General features: G+C 45.8%; 1 protein-coding gene across 1 annotated transcript in view; it reads left to right on the top strand.

Moving 5' to 3' along the window:
- Positions 1 to 21,464: 21,464 nt before the first annotated feature.
- The window catches only part of arsj (arylsulfatase family, member J), a gene marked incomplete at both ends in the record, with an annotated part of 57,618 nt that continues 53,432 nt past the window's right edge, over positions 21,465 to 25,650 (top strand). Inside the window, one exon of the mRNA XM_080742224.1 lies at positions 21,465 to 21,835. Within this exon, the coding sequence (XP_080598350.1) occupies positions 21,465 to 21,835 (371 nt within the window). The remainder of the gene's footprint in view (positions 21,836 to 25,650) is intronic.

Genomic DNA, 25,650 nt, shown 5'->3' with positions numbered 1-25,650 from the left:
CACTGATGATCGTGCTGTCAACCGATGAAACTATATGGAATCTATGCAGGTTGTGGGGGTCCCTGCTTCATCTCTCTCTCAGCTAAGGGGTCCTTGGCCTGAAAACGTTGAAGACCCCTGCTGTATAGTGTTGAAGTGGTTAACTGTCCCTGGGCAGTGTGTGCAGATATATTCTCTCTCTCTGCAATGCTGTAAAACGAGCTACCTTTTTCACTAATGAAGCAATTACACACTGGCACACCGCTTTTTGAGCTGTGTGCTTGCCGAGATCTCGGGTTCTTCTTGGCGCATGCGAGCGCGTTGGCACCCGGCACCGCATGCCAGTGTGTGTGTGTGTGTGTGTGTGTGTGTGTGTGTGTGTGTGTGTGTGTGTGTGTGTGTGTGTGTGTGTCTGCATGCCCGCCTGTTTGGGCATTTTCCCCTCACTTCAATGCAATCATCCCAAAAAAAACTAAAACAGGGGGGAACATTTTTATAAAACAAAGGATTTCTTGGAAATGGAGGTCTGGCAGCCGTGTTGGTGCAAAGCACGTACGTACGCACGCACGCACACACACACGCACGCACGCACGCACGCACGCACGCACGCACCCACACCCACACACGCACGCACCCACACCCACACACACACACACACACACACACACACACACACACACGCACACGTACGCAGGGCCGGGGGGATTTTTGTGGCTGGTGGCACACACTCTCTTTCTTTAATAGTCTTTACAGATCAGCCTGTGGCTCCTCACTTCCTACGCCATGGCGTCACTGTGGCGTGCAGAGAGAGAGAGCGGAGATGAGTTGTGACTCCAGGGTGAGGTCATCTGCCAGCGCTAAGGACGTCAGAGCATGACCGCCATTCTACTGATGGCACTGTTTTTCCAAAGCGGCGGGCGATCGTGACCCATCTTTGGGCCGCGGTCCCATTTTTGTGGCTTGTGAGTTGTGACTAAATGTCTCCTTTTTTTCCTGTTTCCTACATTAACAAGAAACCAGTAAGACTCCCTAATCGGGAGATAAGCGACTGTCAGGTTGCATACACAAACTTCAAAAGGAAATGGTATAGGCAATTAGGAGGGAATATGGGAAATGACAGATCCATGTTGATGACATGACTGTAGAGATACTGTGTACCGCTTTGCATGATTTTAGGGAGAAATCTGTAGGAGCAGTGTCCAAAAATGTGTTTTGGAAAAATCGGCCTGATGGTGGCGCTAGATGGGACAGATGCATGTTGGTGACATGACTGTAGAGATACTGTGTACCGACCGCTTTGCATGATTTTAGGGCAAAAACTGAAAAAAAAACTTTAAAAAAAAAAAAAAGAAAAAAGTATTTCATAAAAGAAATAAAGAAAAAGTTGTGATGAAAGTGGTGAAAATAGCAGATCTACAAGCTCTGGTGAGCTTGTAGATCCTCCATTTTCACTGATTTGGGTCCCGGACAAACATCTAATTTCTCTTCTGGGTCTTGAGTAGGGATGGGTATCGTTCACCTCTGAATCGATACAATACTTTTTTCGATACTTGGGAATCGATACGATACCTTTTTCGATACCATTTTCGATACTTTTTATTTATTATAATTATTATTATAATTAATATTTGCCTTTTTCTATGGGCTATTTTACACACCACAATAGATTATTAAGGCAGTTATTCAGCCATTTTAATATAGAGAGAATCATCATAATAATAAACATTATCTAGGCTATTTTCACAGTAGGATACTGAGTGTAGCCTACTAAAGCAGTCATTAAACTTTCAGTAGCCCAACTGTTACAGATGCGACCGGCCAGGGGTGTATTCAAGTGTATCGAAACAATGTATCGTTTGTTTTTACCTGAACCGATACTCGATAGTATCGACGCCATGCGATCGATACCATTAAAAGTATCGCTGACGATACCCAACCCTAGTCTTGAGCTATAAAGCGCTTGGGAACCAGTGCATTATGGGTGACCATTAATGACATCCGCTTCTTGTTATAAACGTTGTGAAATCTTTTTGATGATTCAAGGATTGGACTCGGCAGGCAGGCAGGCAGGCAGGCAGGCAGGCGTACCAGGCTTTAGTCGTAGCAGTAAAAACAAGGGCAGAATAAACTACGTCTCGGTCAAAGCCAACCGAGCGGTGAGTGTGATTTACGCACTGCATGCTCATTGCGGTCTAGCACCGCGGTTAGACTTGTTGGAGACCTTCCTGTGCGCGCTGTGTGTGTGTGCGTGCGCACGTGTGTATGTGTGTGTGTGTGTGTGTGGGTGCGAGTGAGTGTTCGTTCAGTTATCTGTCAACTGTGTTTACCAAGCTGTGAATTAATTTAGCGGATTTAAAACGCTGCCCAGTGTAGCAGCAGTAGCTAGCTATAGGCGTATGTGAGTGGCCCATCTGTCAATTGTCGTGTGAATTAAGGGCCGTTGAGCATGTGTTCCGCATGCATGTCAAAGCAGTGGTGGTCGAAGAGGTAAAAAAGTAATACCACAATGTCAAATTCTCTGTTTCAAGTAAACAGCATATATACATACATATGTTATTTAAGTACAAGTACAAATATTGGGATCAACATGCTTGCGGTACCAATGTAAAAGCTAGTAGTCATTAGGCATGGACCATTTCACTTTTCTTTCCAAAACAGCCGATCTCCAAGCACATAGGCCTACAGTGTTACAACTCGACACATTGTGAGCTTGTAAATCAGCTATTTTTAATAGCTGGGCACCTTGGCTCTAAAGTCGCCTCACAGCAAGTTGCGTGTTCGAGTCCCGTTCCCAACGATCTTTTACTGCACATATCTCCCCCCTTCTCTCTTTCCTTGTTTCCTGTCCATCTCCACTTTCCACCAGGCAAGTGCACACATAGACATCAAAGGGGGCTTGAGCCCCTGCCCTTTTATCCTCTGTTAGAAAGTGCCCTCTCCGGGGGCACAGTGGCTCAGTGGTTAGCGCTTCGCCTCACAGCTAGAAGGTTCTGGGTTCGATTCCCGCCGGGGGACGCTGTGGGTGCTGGGGGCGTGTTCCTCCCTCCGCGTTATCAGCGCCCACACCCTAGGTGGGGTTGGCGATAGGGCCTTTCTGTGTGGAGTTTGCATGTTCTCCCTGTGTCTCTTAAGGTTGATACCCTCACAAAAACATGCAGTAATCCTGGTCTCAATGATGCCTCCCCCTGGCCAGCCGGGGCGCCTGATGGAGGGGAAAGGAACTGGTTGGAATCACGTGTTCCTTCCACGCGTTACGTCCATCCCAGGGAAATCCCCCGTCAGGTGAAAAGAAACAACTTGGACTACCCATGCATTGAAGGAAGCATGAGGTTTGTCCGTTGTCTCCCCAGGCGCAGCAGAGGGAGAGCAGAGCCCAGGATTAATAGGCAATTGGCACTGGGTGAAAATGGGTTACAAAATCGTGGGCTAAAAAAATAAAAAAAAAATAAAAAAAAAATAAAGAAAGTGCCCTCTTCAGACCATGAATGCAAGTAGTGAAAATAGCCGAGGTATGCTATTTTCAATCTTTTCACCAAAAGGCCCTTTTAGATATGTCAGCCCCTGCCCCTCTAACATTCTCTGCACGTCCCTGCTTTCCTCTATAAATAAAGGCTGAAAAAGTAGGCCTATACACTCTTAGTAAACGTACTCTGTTGCTACATGTTGCTTTCCTCCAGTGTACGTGTCAGAGTGAAAGACCCTGAAAGCTGGCCTGTGAGGGAGTCTTTCACAGACGCTCAGTGTGCAGCGCATGCAGGCCCCTCCTGACACCTCTTGCTCAATTCACTGGCCTGGCCTACTCACACCATGGCTCTTTATGCCGCAGCCCGCTGTGCCAGATTTTGCGAGCGAAACAAGCAACCTGGTTCGTGAAAACGAGCCCGATAGAAGCAACCTAGACCAAGATCAAGTTTAAACCTAGGCTACGGCTATATTTGAACATAGCCGATTTACAAGCTACCAACGTGCCGCAATGTGATAGCCTTCGATAGCCTCGATAGCCTCACTCATTCCTTCCCCAGTACAACGTCTGGCCTTCGGCCTATTGGCAGCTTGAAAAGTGGGCGGGAGTACTTGCCTTGACAGACAGACTCCTCTAACCAATCAGCGTAGCAAAACATCTCTCAGCCAGTCGGAAGAACGGCAAACAAACACGTCTTTTTGGCAGATGAACTCCGCTAGCGCATCCCCCGTGTTCCTTTTTAATTGTTGTAATTGATTCCAACTGCACCTATTGCTTGTTTTATCGTTAGAGTGTTAACTGTTACACTTGTTGCATCGCAAGGGCAGCCATTGTTGTTTTGAAAGCTGCAGCATGGATCTACGTCACCATCTACAAATGGACCAATCAGGGAAAGCTTTTCACTTGTTGTCAGGAAGACTACGTTTGTTGTGCGGACAACAGTCACTGATTGGCCCCGATCAGAAAATAATCTGTATACTCGCTGCCTATACCCGGAAGGCCAGACGTTATACTGGGGAAGGAATGAGTGAGTGAACGCAGTATGCCGTCAGGCTCCGCCAGGCTAGCAATGCGACACATTGGGAGCTTGTAGATTGGCTATTTTCAAAAAATCTTGTTGATTGAAGTGAAACGTGTAATGTTTTTGAAACATTTAAAAATATATAAATTATATAAAATATTTTCATATGGGGGAGCCCATGGACATGAAAATGTTTGAGAACAAATGATTTAAACAATAATTTATTACAAAAAGTTGGAAGCATGCCTGTGGACTATTTTACAAGCAACTTCACAGAAAAAGAATACCAAAGTCGCTTATAATAAGCAGACCTGGCAACATTGACCACAGCCCGCCATCATAGTCATGTGGTCGCTTTTTAGAGGCACAGCCAGCTGCGTGTGACCACTGTAAGCAAACAAACACGTTGCATGAGATAAAGCCGGGTGTATGAAAGCTTTCCCAGACACCTCGGTTCTTGTGATAGAGTGAACATTGTGGAGCGAGAGTAACACCTGGCTATAGGTGATGTCTCAAAGCCCTCACATACACTAGTTAGCTTTTTAACAAATTAACCACCAGCACCCCTGTTCTGTGGTGAGCATTCAGCAGACATACAGTAGTATAGCACTGAGGAATTTTAGTCAATAGGTGTTAACTAACTATTATCTAACTAACTATCTATCTAACTATTAATTTACGGAATGATTTTCTGATATACTGTACTGTGATATGATTATAGGACTGACATGTGTCTACTGTCTACTTGACAGAGATATACAGTCAAGTAGTATAATAAACATTGTATTAAATCACTTCACATCTGGGTAAGCACATACTGATCCACTTGACGCCATGGCCATCAAATACTTCAGGTCATCAGATGTCAGATATCAGATAGGGTACAGTGCAAAAACACGAGATAGACATTCTGTATCAAAGCTTGTGGCTTCATCTATCATAACAGGACACACAGGTCATGATCACAGACTGCACATATGGATAACCGACACGCTGTTGCGCTTTAGAATCCTTCATGTGGTCCTGATGGCTCTAGCTCCTCTGGGGTTCATTCCATTGAATTAAAGACCTCGATTGAATTACCGCTCTGCCAAACAAACACAAGGCAACCCCCGGAGAACACGATTAGGCCTACACCAAGGCAGTGTCACACGGCATGAAGTTGAATATGCAAACAAAGAGGATTGTGTGCATGTGCACAAGTCAGGATTTGCGAAACACAGATACAGATACAGTAGAGACGATAGAATATCGTCACTGTCGGGCAGAAACCTCGTATCTTACAAGGAGGAGGAAGAGGGAGGAAGAGGGGAAGACGAGAAGAGGAGGGGAGAGGAGGAGGAGAGGATGAGGAGAGGAGAGGAGGAAAGGAGGAGGGGCAGATGAGGGTAAGGAAACAGGGTAAGGAAGGACCTAGTTATTGTGGGCTCGCTGAAAGCGTATGTTATCTTCATTATTTATCTATCAGTCAAGTTCTCCTCAAAATTACATAATCTATCAGTCAAGTTCTCCTAAAAATGATAAGCCACTGCCTTTGTACTGACAGTACAAAGGCAGGGCCCTTAGCCAAAGAGGTGCAGCCAAAGGGTAGATCTTTGTGTCCATATATGGTGTTACATGCGAGCCAACACTGTTTCGTAGGAACATATTTCTAATTATAGATGTTAGTTATTAAAAAATCAAACCTTGGTTCGAAGTGAAGCGGTGAACTGTTATTCTATGTGTTCTAGAGTTATGAACTCTGTGATCTGTACATTCTTTATATTCTGAATGAATGAATGAATGATTTTATCTGGATGGCCGAATTGTCATGTGAAGCTTGACCAATCCTCAAAGTATCCAATCATCAAACTGGGACGGACACTACACACATATTCTGGACGTACAGGACAGATAAAACCTGTTCATTCTGGACTGAAATGACCATAATATGGACATGGGACACACATTTTGTTTTTGAAAAAAACTATTCATTCTGGACTGACATTCTGGACGTACGGGACAGATAAAACCTGTTCATTCTGGACTGAAATTACCATATATGGACATGGGACACACAAAGCCACTCATTGGAAGCTTTCACCGCCTCAAAAAGGTCTTAAAAGGCCTCAAATTCATACTTTAGAAATAGAAATGTGCAGATACCCTGTATACACTTCTACTATAATTATGTTGGTTTGTTTACTGTTGATTCCGTGTCCCTTTTATACCCATATATGGAGATCTCTGTATATGCCTGTCCCATTTACACAATGCCCATATATGGAGATCTCTGTATTTGTCTGTCCCTTTTACATGTTGCCCATAATATATGGAGTTCGGTGTCAGCAAATGCAGAGAATCCAGGCTGGTCTATGACATCATAATTGCGACCGTCAGGGAGCAGCTTACTACCAGTAAGACTCCCTAATCGGGAGATAAGCGACCGTTGGTCGCTTATCTCCACAAATAGGCCAAAAGTTTGTTTTACCAATTATTACACTCTATGTGAACATTTACATCAACAAATCCCAAGTACTATGCAGAACGACCCATTTCAAGTTTTTAATGTACAACAATATTTAGAAAATAGGTCTACAAGCTCACAATGCTACGCATTGTCCTCGTCCCTTATATTCCCATAGGTTATATGGAGATCTCAGTGTTTATCAGTCCTTGTTCATTTATGCCCATATATGGACATCTCTATATCTACTGTAACAGTCCTTGTCCCTTTATGCCCGGAGATCTCTTAACTGTAAGTCCTTGTCCCTTTTATGCCCATATATGGATATTCCTGATGTCATCAGTATATGAACATATATGGGCTTTCTGATATGCCCATATATGGAGATCTCTTAACTGTAAGCCCTTGTCCCTTTTATGCCCATAAATGGATATCCCTGATGTCATCCGTATATGCCCATATATGGGCTTTCTAATATGCCCATATATGGAGATCTCTGTATCTCCATATATGGGTATAAAAGGATACTTCAGGTCTGACATCAGGTTTGTTTATATTGGGTTGCTAGGTTTGACATCACAAACTCCATGGGCCATCTGACCTAGAAATCTATATTTGGGCATAGATGACTCATCGTGACCTCATCATGATTTCAATCGCTATAAAAGGACTCTCAGTGACATACACTCTCCACAGATAAAGCAGTCAACCAGCCTACCAGTCAACCCATTCTTTGATTACTTTGTACAACTAGATTAACTTTTCAATGGCATCCCCACTGGAATTGACCGAAATGTACGACAGACAATGCCGGTCTTATACCAGGAAAGAAGCATTTCTTCGACTCAGACCTTATCGCCAGGGTTGGCTTATAGCAGCTGTCGGTAGATAATGCCGGTCTTATATAAGGGTCATTTGTGTACGGTGTGATTTGCCATGGTTACTCATTGAAGTTGAATCTCCATATATGGAGATAACCTACGCATCACACTAAGTCTGACCTCACCAGCCCATATTTGGGCATGAGCAACTTATGTCTCCATATATGGAGATATGATGACATCACACAGTCCTCAGCCGATGATGTGGCGTGATGTCATACAATACACAAACGAGCCCAGATATGAGCAGGGCAAAGGTGTGACGTGTGACGTGTGACCGACCGACCGACCGACCGACCGACCGACCGACCGACCGACCGACGGCCGGTGGAGGTTTTGATACCAGTAAGACTCCCTAATCGGGAGATAAGCGACCGTTGGTCGCTTATCTCCACAAATATCACAACCTCCACCTCTCACGTCATACGGGCAGCCATAGTTACACCTGGAATGTTGAATCTCCATATATGGAGATAACCTACGCATCACACAAAGTCTGACCTCACCAGCCCATACTTGGGCATGGACGACTTATATCTCCATATACGGAGATGGCCATATATGGAGATACGATGACATCACAGAGTCCACAGCTGATGATGTGGCGTGATGTCATACAATACACAAACAAGCCCTATATAAAGGGGCAATTCTCACCAGGGAAGAGAGCATTGCCTGGAATGTTGAATCTCCATATATGGAGATAACCTACGCATCACACAAAGTCTGACCTCACCAGCCCATACTTGGGCATGGACGACTTATATCTCCATATACGGAGATGGCCATATATGGAGATACGATGACATCACAGAGTCCACAGCTGATGATGTGGCGTGATGTCATACAATAAACAAACAAGCCCTATATACTGATGCGATACGATGACATCACAGAGTCCACAGCTGATGATGTGGCGTGATGTCATACAATATCAGTCGCTTATCTCCCGATTAGGGAGTCTTACTGGTGATCATCAGGGTACCATTATGTGGAGATAGGTGGGATTCTAATTGCGGCCGTAGGTCGCAGTTTAGTTGCGAACGTCAGGGAGCAGTTTACTATGAAAACCTCCACCGGCCGTCCGTCGGTCGGTCGGTCGGTCGGTCGGTCACACGTCACACGTCACACCTTTGCCCTGCTCATATCTCCGCATCAGTATGACATCACACCACATGTGTACACAAACCTTTGTGTACGTTGCTGTGGCAACAGTCTGTTGTTGCTGGTTTGTTAGTGTACGTTAGCAACCACCTTAGCAACCATGGTTTTACCCTAGCAACCAACTGTTTACCCTAGCAACCAACTGTTTACCATAGCAACCATGTTTTTTTACCCTAGCAACCAACTGTTTACCATAGCAACCAGATACGCAGAGCAGGGATCTCCATATATGGGCATAAACAGGTGACATCACACTGATGTCAGATACTCAGAGCAGGGATTTCTCCATAATATATGGGCATAAAAGGGATTCTGTTAGGGATCTCCATATATGGGCATAAAAGGGATTCTGTTAGGGATCTCCATATATGGGCATACAAGGGATTCTGTTAGGGATCTCCATATATGGGCATAAAAGGGATTCTGTTAGGGATCTCCATATATGGGCATAAAAGGGATTCTGTTAGGGATCTCCATATATGGGCATAAAAGGGATTCTGTTAGGGATCTCCATATATGGGCATAAAAGGGATTCTGTTAGCTGTTAGTGATCTCCATATATGGGCATAAAAGGGATGCTGTTAGGGATCTCCATATATGGGCATAAAAGGGATTCTGTTAGGGATCTCCATATATGGGCATGAAAGGGATTCTGTTAGGGATCTCCATATATGGGTATAAAAGGGATTGTATCCCAGATGATGCCCTGTTAGGAGATCCACACTAACAGAATCCATATATGGTCCTACCGACAGCTGCTATAAGCCAACCCTGGCGATAAGGTCTGAGTCGAAGAAATGCTTCTTTCCTGGCAAGAATTGCCCCTTTATACTGTAGGGCTCGTTTGTGTATTGTATGACATCACGCCACATCATCGGCTGAGGACTGTGTGATGTCATCATATCTCCATATATGGAGACATAAGTTGCTCATGCCCAAATATGGGCTGGTGAGGTCAGACTTAGTGTGATGCGGAGGTTATCTCCATATATGGAGATTCAACTTCAATGAGTAACCATGGCAAACTGTCAACTGCCCGTATGTCTTGATAATTGGTAAAACAAACTTTTGGCCTATTTGTGGAGATAAGCGACCAACGGTCGCTTATCTCCCGATTAGGGAGTCTTACTGGTTTATAGACCGATGAGTATAAAAACTACGTTGAAGATTTTTAAGAGCAACGTCCTTGGGGTTCTACTGTACGGGGCAGAGTCATGGAAAGTGACACAGGCCATCTGTCACAAGCTGGACGTGTTTCAGACAAGATGTCTTAGGAGAATACTTAAGATATTTTGGCCAATGACAGTCTCCAATGAAGATCTTTACAGGAAAACAGGCCTGACCCCACTGTCAAGTGTCATAAAGTACAGAAGATGGATGTGGATTGACAACGAATGCAGAATGGACCTAAGTGCCATCCCAAGGGTCGCAATGAGATGGACACCACCAGGGAAGAGGAAAAAGAGGAAGACCCAAAGAGACCTGGAGAAGATCTGTTGAGAAGGAAATGAAAGAAGTTGGATGGACTTGGGGCCAGGTGCAGCATCGGGCAGCAGACAGACAGCATTGGCGTTCATTGGTGAAGATCTTATGTGCTACCCAGCACGAAGAGGATTAAGTAAGTAAGTAACATTACAAGTACCCTGCCTAAAAGGAACACCCCAAATAAGACCTTTTACGGTCTTTTTTACGTTGGAAGTCCTTGGTGTGTATTCATAGACATAACAAAGCAAAGAAAACATTCAATAATATCGCAGTTATAAAATCACTATAATATGTACAGGATAGGGGAAACTAGGGGGGGGGGGGGGGGGGGGGCTAAGGTAAGGGGGGGTTGCTCACTTCACGCCTGTCTACGGGAGAAGTGATAACTACCTCCTTCTCTGGCCTCCTGATAGGTGAGTTTTCAGGGCAGTTTTGAAGGATGCCAGCGAGCATCCTTCAAGGTAGTCAAGGTATTCCACACCTGGGTGGCAGTGTTGTAGAAGGAGAATTTACCCATATTGTCTTATGTGTTATCAGATCATTGTGTGCGCTCCCTCAGGTGTTATGGCTGTGGGTGTCGCTAACTTTTTGGAGATGTTTGGTAAGACGTTGGTTGAAGACGATGACTGTCTTTAGTTCAGCGCTTCTTCAACAAGCTCCTTTGATCACTTCGTCAATGATGGCGTCCACATAATCCATATTCCGTGGGGGAGCATTGTGAGAAACGGCAGCTTTCCTGGCCTCGGCTTCAATGAAGGCGTCCACATCGCCCCCTCTCCTCCGGCATTGGCTAAAGAACGTCCCGAGTTGTGCTTCGAGGAAGCATTTCAAGAGTGCTTCAAGGTCCTCCTCCTCTTCCTGACAGAGTCGTCGCCACCGCCACCGCCTTTCTCCTCTCAGGGGGCCGGTGGTGGTGCTGCTGCTGCCTGACTCCATCAGGGTGGGGGTTGTTGTCCTCCTCTGGCTGCTGATGGCGGTGCCTGTCTCCATCGTGGTGGTGGTTGGGTTCTTCTGGGCCTTATCTTCAGCACTGGAGAAGGTGGAGAAGTCACATGGAATCGTCTTTACGTAGGGCTGATCCCGCCTGGAAAATGGCTTGCATCGTCTTTTGGCCATAATAAGTTATAATACGCACAGATGTGAAGAAATGACTTCCATTCATAAAGTGAGCGTACGCCAATTATCCCACAGTTTAAATACAGTCTATTACATCACGTCATCAATGATGTCAGTATGATGTCAGCACTGTCAATTATCTCCATATTTGGGCATATACAAATAGAGCTCCACAGGGCTCTATACTTGGACTACCTCTTTGCCTCCACTAAATTGCCACCATTGAATTGCCACCATTGAATTGCCAGCCATGTCTGAAATTGCATCATTTCATACCCCCAGAGGTCTTGAAGAACTGCGATCTTGATGACCTCATCCTAGAGTTTTGCAACCTTGCTCTACTGCACAACAAGAAGCCTGAAATATGGTCTCTATCTAACATCATCCCGGTGCCAAAATCTGGAGACCTCTCAATGTCAGACAACTACTGAGGCATCAGCCTGACACGTATCACTGCTAAGGTCTTCAACCGAATGATCCTGAACAGGATACGGCATGCCATCGACCCTCACCTGAGGGAGAACCAAAATGGTTTTCGAGAGGAGAGAACTACCGTAGCCCAGATCTTGGCATTAAGGAGATTAATTGAGGAGGTGAAAAAGGATAACCTGACAGCTGTACTGTGCTTTATCGACTTCAAAAGGGCATTTGATTCGATCCACAGAGGCAAGATGGTGAAGATCCTTGAGGCCTACGATGTCCCTCCCGACATACTCCGAGACTATGTACGCAGGAACAAGGGCCAAGGTGGTGACCCCAGACGGCAACAGTGAGGAGTTTGACATCCGAGCTGGTGTAATGCAGGGAGACACCCTAGCCCCCTTCCTCTTCATCATTGTCCTAGATTACGCGCTCAGGAAAGCCATCGGTGGGCGAGAGCAGGATCTTGGCTTCACACTAACACCAAGGAGGTCGAGACGACATCCCACGGTAGTCCTGACGGACCTGGACTATGCGGACGACATCAGCCTGCTCCCCGACAACATGACACAAGCACAGGAACTCCTGAACAGAGTGGAGTTAGAGTGTGCCAAGGTTGGCCTTAGGCTAAATGCCAAGAAAAGTGAGGTTATCACCTATAACTTACCGGAACACCCACCTATGACAACAACAGGAGGCGCTGTGTTGAAGGAAGTTAAGGACTTCAAGTACCTGGGTGCATGGGTCAACTCAACCGAGAAAGATCTTAAAGTGAGGAAGGCACTTGCATGGAAGGCCCTGAACGGCATGAACAGTGTATGGAACTCCAACCTCCCCCGCCAAATCAAACTCAGCTTCTTCTTTGCAACGGTAGAGTCTGTTCTCCTATATGGCAGTGAATGCTGGACCCTGAAGCCAACCCTGCAGAAGTCTCTAGATGGGTGCTACACCAGAATGTTGCGTGCAGTACTTAACATCAGCAAGAGTGCACATGTTACCAACAAGAGCCTGTATGAGGGAATACCAATGTGAGCGAGAACATTGCTGCCAGAAGAATGAGACTAGCAGGACACTGCCAAAGACACCAGGAGCTTCCTGCCAGCAAACTGGTGCTGTGGGAACCAACACATGGGCACGGGTCACGAGGACATCCCACAATAACATACGTGGATGTACTCAAGAAAGACGTAGGAGCACAAAGCACCAACGAGCTGGCCAGATGTATGGAAAACCGGGATGACAGGAAGCGACGATGGAAGGCTTGCCTGAGGACGACCTAGAGAAAGATTTCACGCTTGGCAAATGCCCCCCTTTCTCCAGAGCTTGGTCTTCCCACTGACCTCTCACCTACGTGCCAAAGGCAGGCCCGTTAAAATTGTCAGCTGTCTCATCTGTACATTGACTCAAGTACTTTGTCGCCAGTGCAAATCGGCATTGCTAGGCATGCTTGGCAACAGTTTGTGTTGTGTGTGACATCAGAACAGAGCTCTAGTCAACAGAATATAAGAACTGAAGAAGCCTTACTCGTCCACTTTGTCCCCGTTCAACCCGGAAGAAAGACGTCGACAAAAACATAGGTAAAATATAAATAAAGAAGAGACGGAGAGAAAGAATAAATACTTACTTGAGATCCTCACAGCATCATAGAGGGTAAACGAATAAATCCCTTGGCCTTAGCATCTTTGGGGTTTACTCCTTCAAGGCATGTCCTTCAGCACAGCAAGGAGACTTCTTCCAGTCTCACCGCCACTCCTGGAAGCGGTGGAGACGACTCTGATCTTCTCCTGTCCTGCATGTACGTATGCCTTTACGTCTGAAGACGTCCTCGTCAAACACATTCAGAAATGCCACAAGGACTTCCATTGCCAAATACAGGGGGATGGACGGATCAATTCAACACCCTGTCAGCAAGTCGCAAGCTATGTGTCTGGCCAGAAACTAGGATCCACGGACCTTCCAGGATCTTACAGTCATCGACAGACTAAGACTTTAACTCTACCAGAAGACCTAAAGAAACAGACCAAGACTCTAACTCAACCAGGAGAGTTAAAGGAACCTCAGCCAAAGAAAAATACGCAACCAGATGTAAAGCAATGTCAGCTGGAACATAATAAGACTTTAACACAACCAGATGTAAAGCAATCTCAGCTAAAGAAACAGACTAAGACTCTAACTCAACCAGAAGTAAAGGAGCCTCGGCAGAAGAAACGGACCGAGCCTTTAACTCAACCAGGAGTAGAAGGGAAGAAACCTCGGCTAGAGGAACGGACTAAGACCTCACCTCAACCAGGAGAAAAAGAAAAGAAACCTCGGCAAGAGAGATGGCATAGCTGTGAGCAGTGTGATGAGAGGTTCAATTTGCCAAGTGAGCTGAAGAAACATCGGCATGTCCACCAGCATGTCCATCGGCATGTCCAGCATATCCCCACCTCTATATCCCCAAGACCTTTCAATTGTGAGGAGTGTGACAAGAGGTTCGAAGGCCTGAAGAGACAGCACCAGCGTCACACCGGAGAAAAGGCTTACACTAACAATAATGTAGCCGGTGGCGAGCACCTAGACTCCCGGACTAACGGTTTCGAAGATTTAAAGGGGCAACACCAGTATCTCCACACTAGAGAAATGGCTTCCACTGACAATAATGTGACAGGTGAAGAACCTCCAGACTACCAGACCAAGTTTTTCTGTTATTTCTGTTCCATGGGCTTCTCGTCTCTGAAGCAACATGATAACCATGTAAGGAAGCATCACAAGAATGAAGCGATCCCCTCAGCAGCGTGTCAGCCAATCACCAAAACCGTGACCAGCAACACACATGGAAGCACAGACCGACTAAGAATCCACGACCCTGCGACAAAACAGAAATTAACTCAACCAGGAGACGAAAAGAGACAGAGGCTGTCTTACACAGGAAAGGAACCCGACGCCCATGGCCCATGCGACAAGAACACACCACAGCATATCCCTGCCGGAGGACAAGCTTTCTCGGAAAACAGTGTGTCAGGTCATGTGCCTCTACCCCAGGAGGGAATTGGGTCCCTGTCTTCCAAGAGCCCGGGACCTGTCCCCTGTCCCTATTGTACATACGCCTTCTCAACTATGGAATATTACTATAGACACTTGAAGAAGTCCCACAACAACATCTACTGCGAAATGCTGGGGAACAAACAGATCAAAATCGACCAGAAACATGGAGTCACAGACCAACAGAACATAGTAAAGACAAATCAGCCGTCTTACACTGCACCCAGCACATCACCAGTCCCTAGTTTCGGACATAGCAGCTCTTTCACCAGCCAGAAACATGGAGAAACGGAGCAACAGAGCAATACAGTTCCGGACTTCCGCTGGCCGATCCGGACAAATGCTGATCAAACTGACTTCCCACTTGGCATGTCACTTCCTCGGCGCCTCGGAAATGCCTGGAACACACAAAGCAGCTTTTTAAGGCAGAAACAGGGAGACAAAGACCAGCAGAGCAAGACTGCAACTCATCCAAAACAACATGCTCATCAGCTGTCTTGCGCCGTAAAGAAACCCAGCTGCAGTAAACAGGGTGGCAAGTGTCCCAGTGAGTTACACAATCCGAAAACAAAAAAAGCCGGACAAGTCCAGCATGTGTCCCGTACAGTGGCAAAAGCTTCCACCAAGGAAAAAGCTTCCACTACAAACAAAGCGACGGGCAACAAACCTCGGCCCCAGTCTTCCCCTGAGCGTCCACACTCCTCCTCTCCGTCCTGGATAGATATACTGTTATCAGATCCAGCTATGACGACTTGAGGGAGACTCCATGCTCTGGTAACTAGACTTCACTCTGTCGAGGCGCCCAACTTGCGCCCGGTGCACTCACAGCCAAATATGACCTACTTGCAGAGCGTGCAAGTAGGGTGATGATAGCTGTCATGGGTATGTGCGTATTTGACGAGACTTGATAGCTGGTGGTGACATCACCGAGACCGCCGCTCCCTAATTGGCTGCAGGCATGCATGCCTGCAGATCCAGCCAGGCACGGAGGGCCATGTGTGTAGAAGGCTCCGGGACCTTCTTTCGCATTCCTCCGCGGCCTATTCCCCGACCTATAGCAAGACAGAGACGCCCAGTCTGACCCTCCAACTGCCCCAAGTAAAAAATACGTAGATAAAGTTATAGATAAAATGAGAACTGGACTGCCCTCGCAGATTGTGCAAGTATGTATGTGGGTGGGAAAGTTGGCAATCTGCCGAGGTGCCAACTTGCGCCTAGTTCTATTCTAATAAAAAAAAAAAGAAGTTAGAATATGTAGAAAAGAGGTTTCTGCAAGATATCAATGTTCCCACCTGTTTTTTCGATGTCCCTTTTAACCTCAGTAAAACTATGCCTAAACCTAACCCTAATCGTAGTAAAACTAGACCAGGTCAACCTGGTTGTGCCAGACCCCGGTTCTGCCAACCCTCTGGGCCTATAAATTTAATGGTACATTTATAGGCTGTCTGTCCCTTTATAGGCTGTCTGTCCCTCCCTCATGTCATCATCATTTGTGACATCATTGTGACCAAATATGGAGAAAAGGGGACAGACCGACAGACAAAGCAAAAGGCTTTGTCTGTCGGTCTGTCCCTCCCTCATGTCATTGTGATGACATGAAGGCTTTGTCTGTCGGTCTATCCCTCCCTCATGTCATCATCATGTCATCATCATGACCATCTATGGAGAAAAACCGGACAGACCGACATTTGCTTATGTAGGCCTACCCATTTCATGGGTCTGGCAACTATGCCTAACCCTAAGCCTTAGTCGGACAAATGGATGTGACATAGAAAATAGAGATCCCCCCTTTCTCCTATCCTTTCTTTACAGTAAGGGGTCTTCTGAGTACTCAGAGAGGCTCAGTCAAGCTTGTTGACCTCAAGCCAAATATACTGAAGCAATAAGCCACAAGAGGCATGTGGTTACCTGGTGTTTTATAACGGCTGAGAGGCGTGGTGTCCAACCCTCTCAGCCGTTATAAAATATACGTAACCACATGACTCTTGTGACTTATTGCTTTTCTAAAACGGTTACAATATGGCAACATGAAAAATCATAGACATGTACCAATTAAAACTGTTCTATATCAATAATAATTCACTACAAGGTCTGCAAGAAAGTAGTTCTCAGCTACAAGAAAGTAGTTCCCAGCTTTTTGCCCACAACACAGGTGCAGATACACTGGGTTTGATATAAATTGATTCAAGGTGTGGGTTGTAGTCTCATATACCACAGGAATTAAAAGGAAACCAGCCAATCAGGCCCTGCCTTTGAACTGTCGGTACAAAGGCAGTGTCTTGCGTCGGTTTGAGGATAACTTGACTGATAGATTGCGTAATTTTGAGGAGAACTTGACTGATAGATTACACTATTTTGAGGAGAACTTGACTGATAGATTACGCCATTTTGAGGAGAACTTGACTGATATTATAGATATAATGAAGATAACATACGTGTGCTCGCTTTCAGTGAGCCCACAATTACTTTATAGCACCTTATGTCATATACGGTACATAAATCTTTCCCCCTAAGATACATTAGGCCTATGTCATGAGGAAAACTTGAGAGAATATCAGTTACCATTAGTACAGATTGAAAATAAACAAAATAATTGTTATACTTGGCGTTTAACAGCATGCCTATTCTGGGGGAACATTCACCAAAAATAGCCGATCTATAAGCTCAGAACGTGTCACGTTGTGACGCGTTGGGAGCTTATAGATCTGCTATATTTGGTGAGGATACTTGGTGTACTGGGGACTGAAGAAGAACTCACCAAGTAAAGTGCATGTGAAATTGATAAATTCCAAAAATTATCAAAGTATTCTGGGGCACCCCTGGAGTTGCATCAAGGTGCCTCGGCACCCACTTTGAGAAACCCGGCTCTATTAAGAGTTTAATAGTGGTTAAGGTACGATAGTTGAAGGTAGCCTATATCAGTCGGTGGTGAACCTCATGGCATTATGCTTTCACGTCTTGAAGTTCTGTGATAGATTTCACGTCTTGAAGTTCATGGCATTATGCTTTCACGTCTTGAAGTTCTGTGATAGATTTCACGTCTTGAAGTTCATGGCATTATGCTTTCACGTCTTGAAGTTCTGTGATAGATTTCACGTCTTGAAGTTCTATGACAGATTCAATCGTACTCCACGTATGTTATTGCTGCAAACTCTATTATATTATGCCTAAGTGGCTCGTTTGAGTGACATGGTTGACTCTCCAGACGTCGCAAGTGTTTTCCCACTTATATGGATTCTCTCCTGGGCTGCATTAAGCCATACATCAAATGCCAGCAGCTTACTGGAGTGTAAAAACAGAGAGGAACATGTTTTTTCTACCCCCGAGGAGCCACAGAAGAGAAACTAATCAATTAGAACCTGCATGTCAAGATGACTGCAATGAATTTCAATCTATCCTCCTGTAAACTGGGGACTAAAAACCTTCTGGGGACTGTGGTGGAAAGTAACTAAGTACATTCACTCAAGTACTGCACTTTTTATTTTTATTTATATTCGCATTCCTAAGCCAATAATTTGATGACCAGCAGTGGTTCCCTATGGAGACACAAAGAGTCTCCTCAAATTATTGGCTTGAATGCGACAAAAACAAAAAAGGTTTTGCATGGGTTTAGTAATCGATAGAAACAAATCACACCTAGTGTGAAGTGAAGAGTTAATTTCATCAAGCGTCCCGCTAGCCAATCACAGCGTGTCCTGCGACGCGCTGGCCAATGGGACCCTGGCGTACAACAAACTTCGTTCGGACCCATTTTTGAACATGTTTTTTCCCCCCGTTTTTTTGCCGGACAACAAACTTGGAGCTGTTTGTGCCAGGATGTAGACCGGACATTGTAGAAGCGCTTCAGTTTACTCAAGGGCTCTGCAGTCTGCACACAGTCAGATGCGTCTTTTTTTTAGCACGGAAAAAACGGACGATTACATTTTTAAAAAGAAAACAATGATTCTCTATGACCTCATGCACACCGGCTCCGAATTTGCCATGCGGCAGGTGGCTGCGGCAGTGCGTTTTTTTCCCGATCGAACCCAGTTTGATTTGTGCGTCTTGTCGCATGCGGTAAAAACTCGTCACTCCTTTTATGACTCCTTTTTGGATCCGCAGCGCGGATTCCACACAGCATTGCACACCAAATCCGATGCGTTTTAATCATGCAGAAAAAATAAAATAAAATAACTTGTGCCTGTGTGCAAACTGCAAAGCCCTTTAAGCCTAGCCTGGTTAATAAACCAGACTGCACAACACCACCCCCTGTTGGTAGTGGTGGTGTTGTGTAGTCTGGCCCTTCACATTAAATAAGCGTTTTCCACCAGCCCTCAGAGAGGGCGAGCCAATCAGGGCTGTAGGCTTGGGGCACGTGGTGGGTGGTGGCCTGGTTCAAAACCATTCAGCCAATCAGGCGAGTCTGTGTGTATTCAAACACATTCCCCCCTCCACTCTTGTTACAGACATCAAACAGATTGTAGTCTTTGATGCTTTCAGTGACTAACGAGCTATTGACACTTGTATGGCTCAATCAATTACAGCAGCTCACAAGCCCTTTGAGGTTCAGAGGGAGCAATTAAGAGCAAGTCAACTTAACATTTTTTTAAACCACCCCCTGCCCGCCCCCCCAGAAGTGGAATGTCTGCCCGAAATCTCAGACTCTCTTCCCAAAACGAAGTGTGTGATAGAGTCTGACGCTTGCAGTCAGGCTACTTTAAGCCCACACATTTTTAGCATGTTTTCCCGACTGGACAAAGCCAGATGTTGGAGCTATAGCTCCTGTTCCAGGAGCACCGCTCCAAAAGTCATTTTGGGGGTGAACTATCCTGTGAAGTGCACCTTTGATGAATTTGTACTTTACTGGGGTAGGCTTATTTCCAATTATCATGTTATTATACAAAACCTACGCCCTAAAGGGCGAGGTTGCGCCATGTCTTGGCCATCTGGCCAGTGATGTATATGGGACCAGTTAATCATATACCCCCGGTAGTGGTACCCATAGATATTCACAGATATGGGCTTGATATTGATGACATCAGGGATCTCCGCATGGGCATAAAAGGGATTTGGTTACCCCGGCATCACTGGGATCTCCATATATGGGCATAAAAGGGTTTGTTCCCCTGGCATCACAGGGATCTACATATCTCCATATATGGGCATAAAAGGGATTTGGTTCCCCTGGCATCACAGGGATCTCCATATCTCCATATATGGGCATAAAAGGGATTTGGTTCCCCTGGCATCACAGGGATCTCCATATATGGGCATAAAAGGGATTTGGTCCCCTGACATCACATTGATGTCACAAACAAGTACTTCCATCACTGAGAAAAACAAATCTTTTCAACTTGAAACTTAGTAGTAAGAAGGCATAGGCATACATATTATTATGTAATTAATTAGCCTAATTAATATATTATTAATAATTAATTAGAAATATCAGTCACAGAACCATCTAACATGGTTAAAGTTTAGTTTAATTTGAAGGGTCTGATATGGGAGGGGGCGTGTCTGATAAAAAATAAATAGCCCAACATATCAACCCCAGAGTGTAAACGTAACATCCCTTTCATTCGGGCTCATATTATTATGTCGGGCTGAATGTGCTTCCCATCATCACTGCCACAGAAGGGGCGGAAAACATAAAACTCAGGATATTGGTGGTATACTATATCTTTCTAATGTGAAGCAGAGTGGCTCAGCCTCCGAGCGCATAGACCTGCCTCCTCTGTCAGTGAAACCGTGCACCTCTTGTATGGTGCATGTTGTCAGTCAGTGGACCGGGGACTCGCTGCTTGGAGGCGCTGGGTTACTATAACACTATAACAGCACGGTCCACTTTGAATCAAGCTCAATGAAGACGAAGTCCTTGCCTAGTTGGACATGTGGATTATAACGTTTGCACGCTTTTGTGTCTGTTTTGGGAGACCGATTCTCACACTGGAAGAGGCTGAACCAAGAAGTGACAGCGTTGACATCGTCTAGTTTGCCCTTGTAAAAGCGTAACAACAACATTGGACCATGACAATGACAACAAGCCTGAGAGTGACTGTCGATGTCATCTGAAGAACACAACGTTTTATGAAGCTGCACAGTGCACGGGACTCGTTCACACGTGGAAAACGCCTAGATTGTTGTGCTTGTGCATGCATGGCGTTGCCAGTGTCAAAAGTTTCAGTTTTTCTCCTCCTCCCCACCGCTCCGTCGCAGCTTGGATGTGTTCTGTTAGTTCACGGGACTGATCGCTGCAGGATAGGAGGACTATAGTACAGGCAGCGTGAACTGAAGGAGAATGATGCAGAGAACCCTGTTTCCAAACGTCGCCGTTCCCCCCCGGACACGTGCGACGACATGACGCCGCCTCGCGGACCCCGCGTCCCCGCTGCGAGGCGCAGCAGCAGCAGCAGCGCCACATCATCCAACGGCTTTTACGCGCAAAAAGCGTAAAGAAAGAAAGAAAGAAACAAACAAAAAAAAAACATGTTTTTCGCCTGGATCTTGGCCAGCGTCCTCTCCGTGGCGGCGGTGGAGGGGTCGCGGGGGCAGCATCCGTATCAGCATCAGTGGGAGAACTGGTACAACCACAACAACAACGGCGATCCGCGACGGAACAACCAAGCAGCGAACGAACTCCATATCAACAATAAGCCGGCGGCCGGTGGCGGTCAAGCGCGGCCGCCGCACATCATCTTCATCCTGGTGGATGACCAGGGCTTTCGGGACGTCGGCTACCACGGCTCCGAGATCAAGACCCCCACGCTGGACCGGCTGGCGGCACAGGGCGTCAAGCTGGAGAACTACTACGTGCAGCCCCTCTGCAGCCCCTCCAGGAGTCAGCTGCTGACTGGCAGGTAATTGGAATTTTAATTAATTTTTTAAGGACCCCCCCCAGTTGGTTGGTATGCATGCATTTGGGGCGGCATAGCTCAGGGGTAGAGAAACCGTTATTAGAGCACTAAGGGTTCCCAGTTCGAATCCGGGCTCCCCCTGAGTTAATGTCGAAGGGTCCTTGAGCAAGACTCTGAACCCCTATTGCTCCTGGTGAGTAGGTTGGTGCCTTGCATGGTTTCCTCCGCCACCGGTGTATGAATGTGTGCGTGAATGGGTGAATGTAATGCACAATCTATGTAAAGCGCTTTGGATAAAAGCGCTATATAAATGCACCATTTACCAGTTAACTGTACGGCTGTTAAGCAGGCATGTGCACGCATAGACATCAAAGGGGGCTTGAGCCCCTGCCCTTTATCCGTCTGTAAAAACTAAAGAGTGCCCTCTCCAGACCATGAATGCAGTTTTTACTATGGTGAAAGAAATGGAATTGCCCTCTTTCCATACCATACCTGAAGGCAGCATTCAAGAGAATTGCCTCGTCTAAACTCTCCTGAACTTGAATGCAGCATCTTATGTTCAAAGAATTGCCCTAACTGTGTAGAAGTTCATGCAATACTCTCCGGTATTGCCTTTTTTATGCTTAGTTCAGGATGGTATCAAGTACCGAAAATAGCCGACCTCCAAGCTGCGACGCGTTGTGAGCTTGGAGGTCGGCTATTTCCGATATTTTAGCCAAAAGGCCCTTTTAGAAATTTCAGCCCCTGCCTCTCTAACATTCTCTGCACGTCCCTGCTGTTAATTGTTAACTGGTTCCATTTGTACATTCTCAGAACAGTGTTTCTCAAACTCTTAAGTCTCTGCACCATTTGTATACTGTTAGAGTTACAGACTTTTATATGGGTCAATTTAGACCCCCATAAAGGAACCCACAAAGTCCCTGGAATCCACTTTGAGAACCACTGTAATAGAAGGGTCCATCTGGTCCATATAGCCATCAATCATTTAGCTGGGGACCCCTTCAAGGGCCCCGGGGGGGGGGGGGGGGGGGGTCCCTGGACTTCACTTTGACAACCACTGATTTAGTGCAGTGGTTCTCAAACGTTTTCATGTCATGTCAAGCCAAGGACCCCCAAATTGATCATAATGGATGTGACCACATATCCTCGTGTGAAAGGATTGTGTACTAGGGACCCCCTGGATTTGTCAACATTTTGTCAACATTTTTCCAACATAGATGTGATGTGATTTGAGCTTGTCGATCAAATGTTTTCGAAATAGTCGAAACATAAGGGTGTTTCAAAAAAGCGTTTAAACTGTTCCTCAATTTCCTGGGGTCCCCCTTTGGAACCCTGCCAAGGACACCTGGGGGGCCCCCAACCCCCACTTTGACAAGCAGTGAGCTAAAACAGCCAGCATCCACGCCAAAACGTATTCCTCTTCACATGATTCAGACGGGATGCGATTGAATCTGTCGCTAATGGATGAAAAAGGTCTTGCATATGGACAGGTTTTTATGACATCATTTGATAGCTGCCTGGCAGCCTCTGTAGTCTGTACCCAGGCGTTTTTACATTGCTTGTGACAGCAGCACCGGAGAGAAAGAACATCTAACTAGAAGCAGTGCTCTTCAGAGCACAGGTCTCCGCCAGGTCAGGTAGGTTTTATTGTGGCCTCCTGGTGGCGCTATGTGTAAAGGGTGGTAAATCGGACAGAGCCATGTTGATCACATGACGATTTGCGTGATCTTTGGACAAAATCTGTAGGAGTACTGTAAGGCAAAATTGGTGGCGCTAGAACAGGCCCATGTGAAAAATGTGGTGCAGAGGTTCTGAATTGGCATCCAGTGATCGTGTGTGCACAGTTTGGCAGCGACCGGACCAACCTTAGCTGTAACAGACGGACGGACACACACACACATGGATGGACGGACGGACGGACGGACGGACGGACGGACGGACGGACATACGGACTGACAGACAGACAGGGTGCAAAACCTAGTCTTGTTCTAGTTAGATGTTCTTTCTCTCTGGTGCTGCTGTCACCAGTAATGCAAAAAGAAAACGCCTGGGTACAGAGGCTACCAGGCAGCTATTGATGTCATAAAAAAACTGTCCATATGCAAGACATTTTTCATCCATTAGCGACAGATTCAATCGCATCCCGTCTCAATCACGTGAAGAGGAATATGTTTTGGAGTGGATGTTGGATACTCACTGAATCATGCACGCACACGCACAATGACTGCATCAACTGTAGCCTGTCTTTTATCACCGAGATCAACAATCTCAACAATTTATGTAAAACAACATGAGTTGTACAGACATCTCTCTGTCTATGCACTAATAATGTAAGACAACATGCGTGGTACAATATACTTCCACATCTATCTATCTATCTATCTATCTATCTATCTATCTATCTATCTATCTACACATATCTGTCACGATTATGAGATTTTACATGACGATTAATTGTCATTCAAATAATAGCGATTAACGATTTAATTGTGTTTTTGTCATTGACAATTACATTTCTGTTTGGCTTGTAGGCTTTGAAGTTGCACAGCAGATATGACACATGACCTAAATATATAAAGAAATTACTGACATATTTGACAACTTTATACTTAACACCTTCTAAGCCTGGCCGTACTCCCTCGGACTTCCTACTGGGTCCCATCAGCCACGCCGTCTATTCCCGGACTTTTGATATAAATTATAATTAAAAAAAAAAAAAACATCGGAAATTCTTCTCTGTGTCTTTTTGGAGCGATCTGAAAGGGTTAATATGCTCTGACAGTCATTTTCTGGTGCTGGGTGTGATACTCCTAATATCCAGCAGGCCACGCCGTTGACTCACATTCTGGATGGATGGCTGGCCAGGAGGAGCCTCATCCTCTCCCCAGTGTTGAAACTCAGCAAGAAGCTCAAACAAGATGGCTGGTCTTTGTCTCTGTTCGTGGATCGCGGTTTCAATCACGTTCGGGCGCCGCTTCTCTATCGCTCCTTTCCCTGCTTCGCCGCACGTAAACGAATGGAATTGATCTCCCCTCCGCCTCGCCAAAGTAAGATCGCCGACCTCTGCAGGATGAATATGTACGCTGTGTCGAGCACTCCAGTACGTGTTGTTATCATGTGGGCTTTGTTTTTTTAAAACATGTTTGTAAATAAATGGCTTATTTCTTCGGCGCTACCTCTGTTCAGAGGGTTCTGCCGCGGCTTGCAACGTGTTAAAAAAGAAACATTGATAGTGGAAATAGCCGATCTACAACGTTATGAGCTTGTAGATCTGCTATTTCCACTAATTCTTTTTTAAATGTTTGGACGATTAGACGATTATGTAATAATTGTGACAGGACTGTGTGTGCGCGTGCAGGCGTGCATTCACGCATACTGCAAGTGTCAGCATTTGGACGCAACAGAACTCGTCTACTACATTTTCATGCTGCTTTGTGCGTCTTTCCTGCAACTACAAAGGGCAAAGCACGCAACATGGTAGTGTTTTACTTCCCATGGTGATTTGTTAAGTGTTTGCAAGCGGTGCAACAAACAGCACACACCCCCTCTGGTGTTTTGGCTGCGCTGAAGGAAACCATTAGGGGAGATATTAGAGTGGTTGGGATGATTACATCAATGGGGGGGATGATGGTGATGATGGTGGTGGTTTGGCTTTGTTGTTTTTGGTTGTGTTTCACGTCAGCAGTTTTCCTCAGTGGTGGGAAAAAAAAGTCGTTTTAATTGTTTTACTTGAGTAAAACTAGACCAGGTCAACCTGGTTGTGCCAGACCCCCTGTCTGTCATCATCATTTATGACATCATGCCTTTTGTAGGCATGT

This window comes from Nannobrachium achirus (genome assembly GCF_963921795.1).
Source record: "Nannobrachium achirus genome assembly, chromosome: 14".
Lineage (NCBI taxonomy): Eukaryota > Metazoa > Chordata > Actinopteri > Myctophiformes > Myctophidae > Nannobrachium > Nannobrachium achirus.
This window is presented reverse-complemented; position numbering and strand designations above follow the sequence as displayed.